The following is an 8,150-nucleotide window of genomic DNA, read 5'->3' as shown; positions in this document are numbered from 1 at the left end:
GCAGGACACAGCATGGTGGTGGTGAGCTCAGCAAATCCCCCCCCTCTCTTTCTCTCCCTCGCATACACTCTCACTCACACAGAGCGAGAGGGAGAGGCTTATAAATTATCCAATGGTTTCCGTATATAGATGGAAAAGATAAGGTGGCCAGGGTTGGCTGCTAATGGCTTCTTGTTTTCCTTCTAGCTCCTTGTTCTCTCCTCCAGTTTGTCTCCAACCATGTCTGTCTTCTTTTAGTGTCAGCTGTACTCTGAGAGAGTGAATCTGTGTTGCAGGCACAATCTTGCTTACTCCTTCATTTCTCTTTCCCTGACAACCTCGCCCCCTCTGTCAGTTCCACCCTCTTTTGACTCTCCCTCTGGCTGTACCTCCACTTCACCCCTCCCTCGTATACTCTCTGTGGTTACACCTTTAACTCCCAGGGCTGCTAGGTACACAAGCCAAGCCCACACCCATTGAACGCTGTCAATTACCTGTAAGTCTACATTCCCTTACAATGGTCGTTGTACAAGGTAAGCCTTTTGATTGACTCACTCTTGTTACCCATTATTCTTTGTAAAGCGCATTCCTGAAAGTGCTGACTCTGTATCAAGTCAGTTGCTTTGAGATACTTTCATATGAGGCAGGACTTCTGATTTTAAACTCCAGGTAAAGTGTGAGCAACAGAGCTCTAAATTTAACCCCGTCAGTTCATGAAATCCTCATTAAAGCTAAATCCTGACAGTGGAAAGCCACGGGTCATTGTCTCACCCAGCGTGCAGTGATTCTTGAAATCTAACAGACAAAACACACCCCCTTCCACGGCTCACAGATTGCAGCTTGCTCTCCTTAATATTAGAAACAGGCCTGCCGAGACATGATGTTGGCACTTGCTGTTCTTTGGAAAATCGTTATGTGTCATAAACAACAATTTGACCGTAATCTAATAAACCAGCCGTCTATGTGTGAGAGTGCTCAGATACATATTTTATAAGCTCTCTTTCTGACATCTAGAAGAGGTGGATTTCAGCAAGGCTGCCTTAATGTTGCTTAAGAGTAACAATCCACATGAGCCAAGTGTATGCCTGGGCTCCTGTCAAGAGATTCCTTTGCAGAGAGGAATAGCAAGCAAAGAAAACTACATGCAATAATCAACAAATGAATGAAGTTTACATGCGCTTTCCTAGTCATAGCTTTAATCTAGTTAATGTTGTCATTCCTGTATACTATGAGCGTCGACACAGACTATACCTCAGCATACCTCAGGGACTGTCTGTCACTCTGGAATGAGAGTTTTAGGGTGTGATGTTTTGGGTGGGGCATTAAATCATAGTATGAAGGTATGTTTGACACTTTCATAGCTTTTTAAACATCTAAAATGGTGATATGGGAAGTTAGTTTTAGACAAACTTGCAACCACCCTAACCAAGTATTTTAGGTAGGATAGCCACTGCAGCAGGTTGACAGCAGGACCTGTGAATGAAACCTGGCACACAATTTAACTTTAAACAAAAACCCCATGAGTCATCTGAAATGATAACATTTTGCATTTTATTCTCTGACACACAATTTGATAAATGCAAAAATAATATATCTCCATTAAAAATGAAGTAGCTTTGATTTTTGACAATTTGTTAAAAAAAATATTAACATAGTACAAAAAATGACAGTTGTCAAAACTGCCTGTAACAAGCGAAGAAGACTTAACATTTGAAACATCTATATCACACTAAAACAGCTTTAATGGTGGTTACACAAACATTTTGTGCATTTAGTCAGTTTGTAGATTTCTAGACTGTTTAGACAAAAAATAATCAGCAGGCAGCTTGAAACTGTGTAAAATGCAAAGTATCCAAACATCCCAGTGGTCGTGGATTTTTCTTAAAAACTGTATATTTCTTTCACAGATTTAATTGTTAACATAATATTGGAGAACATTTATGTGGGATATTATATACAGTGATACTACAGTTAAGCAAAAGTCCACAAGGGGGAGCCTGGCTCCCCTTCTGAAAAAATGAGATGGCCGACTGATTACAGAAAATACTGCATATTCAGTCACGTTCTGTCTCACATATGTACAACCTTTACACCGTCTGCTTATAAACACATGTAAACACACACTCAGGCTCACTCGTTAGGGATGTCAATGACTAGTTCAGCCTCATCTCCCTCCCCTCTGTCCTCATCTCCTCTGTCGCTGTCTCCATCGCTGTCTCCCTCCTCCTCAGCTGCATCTCCACTAAGCATCTGTCTGGGAACCCAGCTGAAAGGGCCGCTAGCAGCAGGAGGGGCTGCAGTAGCTGATGGGTAATTAGCCGCCATTGGGGCAACAACCTGAAAGGTGTTAGGAATAAAGCAGAATTGTTTGGAATAGCAAAGGGATGACAATACGATGCAGAAATTAATGGATGGATGGCTGCATCACAGATGAAAATCAGCAAGCATGAGGCATGAAGCTTGCAAACAAAATGACCAGAAGGGCATTTCAGCATAGTATCAAACTTAAAATGGCTGAGGGGAATTGTCCTGGGATGTCATACAAGTGATTGAGTAAAAATCAGAAAAACACAGATCAGACACTGTTTATATATCAAAAATCTGTCAGCATGACTTTGCAACAAAGTGAAATTAATCATTACAGAGTTTTTAGTTTCTCTAAGGACAACAATCAAAGTCGACAGGTCTTACTTCCTAGTATTTATGCATAAACTATGACCAACATATAATGGCCGACTAAGCCACCTCATATAAATGGCACATTCATATACAGTTTGTGAGAAGTAAGCAGTCTATCTGCATTATTATTATAATCCCTGAGCATCGTATTTCCCTTTTCCTCTCTCACCTTCCCCGCAGTCTCTTTCTTGTTTTTAGACGTCTTTGTTTTTTTCTCTTTCTTCATTCGTTCAGCTGGGGGAGCCAAATACTCTGGTGGGAAGGGCATCTGCCCAACACACACACAGGCCCCCAAATTGCCAAACGACCACACAAACACACATGCACACAGGCAATTTACAAGACACACACATAGACAAAAACATACACAGAAAATGAACAATGCGAGGACAGTGAGAACATAATAAGCATCAAACAAAAAAACAAAGGAAGAGATAAAACAGACTTATGAATAAAATGACAAAATCAAATTATATAAACAATGCCAAATCAAAACAGGGATTATGTTTGCTGGTGAGGAGATGACAGTGGTAGCAATGTTATTGTTGCATTAAGATGCCATATACAAAAGGGAGATGGAAACTTACAGTGTTGAGGTAGGCTCCAGAGCCTGATGACTGTAGGGGATTTACACCAGGACGGGACAGCAGGGAGAGATGAGGGGAGGATGATGAAGGAAGACATGCCCCGGGACTACTTCTTCGCCTGAAAAGAGTACAAGAAATTAAGAAAAACTCAGGGTGTGGGGTATGACAGCATGAGCATGCAGAGCACAAAATGGTTGGTCCACATTGATCCATTTGGTTAAATAGGCTACACCAAGCCGACTGACTTTAAAAATGTATAGTTTTCTCTATGTTTTAGGCTTCTGGCTACTCTAAACCAGAATTATTCTCACCCAAAAAGTGATCTGTTCAAAATATTTCCTGAGTAGATAAATCTGCAAAGGATTTGACAGCATGCATATTTTATCTTCTGGAAAACAATGAGATCTGGACAGTCATGATCAGCAAAAAAGGACAAATTTAGTACAGATTACTCTTTATGCATTGTTCAAGACATAAACACAAATAATGAATTGCTGACGGAGGCCCCTGAGGACACCATATATCAAAGTTTTGATTGTATACATACCATGATGTATCAGGATTATGCTTACTATTTTTGAGATGCTGATAATAACCAAAACAAAGAGGGTCTAATTGATCAATACATATTTTGCACGTTGATATTCATGTCACTATTTACAGCACAAGCAACCTGTTAAAGTTTGATCTAGCAGTGAATGGTGAAAGGCAAAGTGGTGACAGACTCAAGGTTTTGACTGATTTCAGAACTTTCTGTGAAAACTTACTTCTTTGCTACATCTCGTTCTCTTTCCCTCTCCCTGGGGCCTTCTCCTTCACTGTTGTCTGAAGAAACTGTTGCATCTGAATCTGGAACAGAAGACAAGGACACTTGAACCAACAGTGCAGTCAACAGAACAACTCTTATGATAGAAATGAATGCACCCCGCTGTTAAAAACACTTCAGTCTTTAGGATGAGTAGAAACAACTACCTGAGGAGTCTTCATCTACCCTCTCATACTGTAGCAGTCTGTCCAGGAGGAAGCTGGAATACAAGTGAAGGCCACCGTTATTGAGTACTCACGTATTATATTATTAAACAGCCACACATTATCATGTACACACAGTGTGATCTCACCTTTTGTCCCTTGAAACTTTGAGAAGTTTCCTCTGTGCTCTCCTCAGCTCCTCCTGAAAGCATTCCTGCTCCTAGAAAAATGAAACCAAGCACAAAATCAGTGCATTAATTTATTTGTAAAATACCGAAACAAGATTGAACAAGAATGATCGTTCACACTTAAAATCACTGTACTCACATAAACCAGAAATTTTAACTTTCGTTTGAGATTTTTGTATTTCCGCTTGTAGTCGACTTCAACGTCCGCTTGACCGTTCATCTCTGAAATACAGCAAGTAAATGATGAAACAATGAAACCTTTCCTCCGCTTACAGTCATAATTATATACTTGAGGTTATTTTCGTAACACGGACTGCCTGTAAAACGACATAACGTTACTGCTGCATAGGCTACTGTACGCTAAGCTAACGTTAGCTAGCTATCTAGTTGGACGCGTTAGCTTACATAGCTAGCTCGCAGAGACCTATGAAAAGATCGACCTATTCATTTCAAGATTCAAACATGATTTCGATGAGTTACAGTATCGTTTTAATCGTTAAAAAACATTGATACCTCTTGTTTGAGTCTGTCTGTACGACATGCTCTTGTTTACTTATGACGTCGTTTTCATGCGTCGTCATGGGCGGGACCTTCTTCTTCTTCTTGTGTTTTGACAGCAGCTGACAACCAGCGCCATCTTCTGCATCGACAGGTGTTGTATCGAGCTCTGTTTCCTCGTCGAGATGACTGTCTAGTTATATTTTTAAACTGGGACAACAGCACATAGGCTATGTTTGTATTTTTATGTCTTTATTAACACAACCAACTACTGTTATTTCTATCAATAAAAAATATATTTGTGAGAGACTTTTCATTTTGAATATTATGGACTTTTGGAAGAAAGTATGCTCATTCATTTATAGGCTAAATATAAATCGCTATTTTATCATATTTGTCTTAAATCCAGCTCCATTATAGCAGGTAAAGCACATCCTGACAGCTTGTAATATAACTGTCAGATACTGTTCCCCCTCTGTTCAAATTCATACTGCTGACTTCTTCCCCCACAACAGACAAGTCCTGTGATTTTCAGGCTGATGTCATTACATTTGACCATTTACAACAGGGGGAACGCATCCTGTTGTAAATGGTCAAATTTAATGATATCAGCCTGAAAATCACAGGACTTATCTGTTTGGTAACACATCACAATTAATAGCCCATAAACCCTTTATAATCCGATTCTGCAAAGTAACTAGTTACTAAATGTATGCAATAAATGTAGTGGAGAGGAAGTATAAAGTACCTGAAAATTATGAGTAAATTGTACTATTCCATCACTGGTTGTTCGAAATTTTAGAGAGTTTAAATTTTACTGCAAATGAATATTGGTCCCAAATAAAGGTTTCCAGTCTTCTTGATTTCTAATATTCGGTATCAACCCTGAAAAAGTCATATCGGTCGACCCCTGGTAACAACATCAAAACTGTTGCTTTCTCAAATTCTGTCAATAATTTTGGTTGTTAATTTTTGAAATATTTTCAACTAAAATGGTTACATATTGCACCTTTAATATTTGTAATTCTACAGCATCTCTGTAGAACTTTCCTTTCCACCTTCCTCCAGGTCTACATGTGCAGGTACCCAAATAGAATTGACATACCTTGCTGAATAAATCTGACATAAATTGAGTTGCCAGCTGGAAATGAAGGATCTCAGGCTCTTAAGAACTGAAACAGAATCGCGGCAGATTAAAGTGTCTCCCGGTTTATTCTCTTCCAGCCAGTGCAGAGCCACGATGAGCACTACCACCGAGAAGACTCCCAGATAATTTGATTTCATCCAACAACTTTCTGGAACTGGAAATAAAAAGCAGCTCCAGTTGCCTGATGTTCTTTATCATTTCACCCATCAGTTTGTACATACTGAGAGTAGTGCTCTCATACATGAACTGAAAAAGTTGTTAACAGATTGACTTTCCCTCTCTCTGACCACCTAAACTCCACCTTGTACATGTCTATCAGGGGTGTTAAGTGTGTCCATGACTCAGCCTCTGGAATCACCAGGCTACTGCTGGGCTCAGCTTGATATTAATAACCCCCAGGTCCTCTGCATATCTTTTGCACACACCCACCCAAAGCTTGCTATTTGTCCTCTGCCTCACGCTCAGCTCTCCTGCAACACCACTTGAGTGGGGTGTTGTTATTTAATTCCTTTGAGGTTAGCACAGCAGTTGGTCATTAATTGCTTCTTCTTAACATCTTGTGGCATCTCTCCCATGAGGAGCTGCAGGGCTGGGATGTCTAACTTTTCCAACAACACTGTCTTGGAGCTTGTGTTTGAGCTTTGAGTTTTTTGAGGCTGAACCATTGACTACACCACTGTATTTAAGTGCGACCTTTTCTAAATTTCTACCTAAATAAATACAGATAGAAGAAATATTTAAAAAGCAAACATTTCAGCACCTTTTTGTGATCTGATGTTCCTTCTTTTTAATAGAATTTAACACTAAGATGGAATGTTTTCATCTTACTGCTGACCTGTTTACATTTTTGGTGTGTGAGTGTATTTTGGATTTGCACCAGTTTTATATTTGCGCTCTATATTTGCTGCACAACAGTTTTCTTTCCCATCTTATCTTACAATTGACTATCACATTTGTTATTTTTCTATAAAGTATATGCCATATTTTTTTTTATATATATCCTATTATGTGTCTGTGTCTGTGCTTTAATCTAGCAGTAAAACTGTAATATATAATTATATTTTTGTTTGTCACTATAAAAAGTCAAATTCAATTCAAATTCACATGTGTCAATATGAGGATTGACTTAAATCCTATAATTTGCTTTTGAATTAAAGACAGATCATTAAGTTGAAATGTAATAGCCAACACTAATTAACAGCTGCTTCGATTCTCAGTCAGTTATTGCTGGGCACGCCTCCATGACTTCATCCAGTGGGCCTTTGTGCTTTATTGAATCATCCTGTCGGTGTCCCCTCCACCTGCCGCATACTGTTGTGCACTGGTGTTTGCAGCTCAACCTCAGCTCAGCGCAGTCACTTGCCAGGACCGGGCACCATGAATTATAGATGAGGAACATTTTCAGAGATGAGTAATGCTGCTTCAGTGCACTGTACCCATAGCCAGACCCCCCTGTGTGTGTGTGTCTCTGTGTGGGGGGGTGATGCGGGAGACAAAAACAGAGGCAGAGATATTAAAAGTGTGGATGTGAAGTAGTCAGACCGAAAAAAGAGACTTATGTTTAGACATTGGGATGCAGATATGAACCCCCAGTGGAGCAGGGAGCAGAAATGCTGACTGTATGTTTAGAAACAGTGCTCCCCCTCTCAGACAATATGAAGCCAGCAGGGTACGGATACCCGAACAGCATCCTTTAATCAAGCAGTGTCACTGCTCATAGCCGCCACACTGGCTCCTCTCACAACCCCAGACACTGAGAGCCACCTATCAAAAATAAACATGCATTGTCTCCCTTCCAGGCAAAACAACTGCCGATATGAAACACTATATCTGACTGACTGCCTGGCTGCCGCTCTCCACCACCAGATTCTTCTTTGTTTCCAAAGACACTGGCAGACAAAAATAGAATCTTATGTGTTGGCTGCCATAAATCGCTGCTCCCAGCCTACCAACCAGCCAGCCAGCAAGCCCTCCTGGCAACTACAGTCATCTACACTCCTCCTTTCTCTCCTCTATACCTTTATTGGATCCATATATCCTCAAGTCAGGCTGTGGATACTGATCTGTGCTTGTCAATACCTTTTCTCTAGTTAATTTTCTGCT

At 40.2% G+C, this 8,150-nt stretch overlaps 1 protein-coding gene across 1 annotated transcript; it reads right to left on the bottom strand.

Annotated features, from left to right (window-relative positions):
• Window positions 1-1,508: 1,508 nt before the first annotated feature.
• ino80e (INO80 complex subunit E) lies at window positions 1,509-4,989 on the bottom strand. The gene is made up of 8 exons (XM_073485258.1): window positions 4,916-4,989; window positions 4,542-4,624; window positions 4,364-4,434; window positions 4,218-4,270; window positions 4,013-4,094; window positions 3,246-3,363; window positions 2,828-2,926; window positions 1,509-2,316 (listed from the first exon to the last, which is right to left on the bottom strand). Exons 1-8 carry the CDS (start codon window positions 4,941-4,943, stop codon window positions 2,110-2,112), a joined length of 741 nt encoding a protein of 246 aa, XP_073341359.1. The 5' UTR covers window positions 4,944-4,989; the 3' UTR covers window positions 1,509-2,109.
• Between the last annotated feature and the right edge of the window lie 3,161 nt (window positions 4,990-8,150).

The sequence above is a fragment of the Pagrus major genome, chromosome 17 (assembly GCF_040436345.1).
Source record: "Pagrus major chromosome 17, Pma_NU_1.0".
Classification (NCBI taxonomy): domain Eukaryota; kingdom Metazoa; phylum Chordata; class Actinopteri; order Spariformes; family Sparidae; genus Pagrus; species Pagrus major.
The sequence above is the reverse complement of the archived record's forward strand: the minus strand, read 5'-3'. Positions and strand labels throughout refer to the sequence as shown.

Bases quoted from the DNA above. Each gene is read 5' to 3' on its own strand.
- ino80e (XM_073485258.1), bottom strand. From the start codon at position 4,943: ATGTCGTACAGACAGACTCAAACAAGAG. The intron at 4,625-4,915 runs GTATCAATGTTT...GCTGTATTTCAG, and splicing joins CAGACAGACTCAAACAAGAG to AGATGAACGGTCAAGCGGAC. The intron at 4,271-4,363 runs GTGAGATCACAC...CTTGTATTCCAG, and splicing joins AAAGTTTCAAGGGACAAAAG to CTTCCTCCTGGACAGACTGC.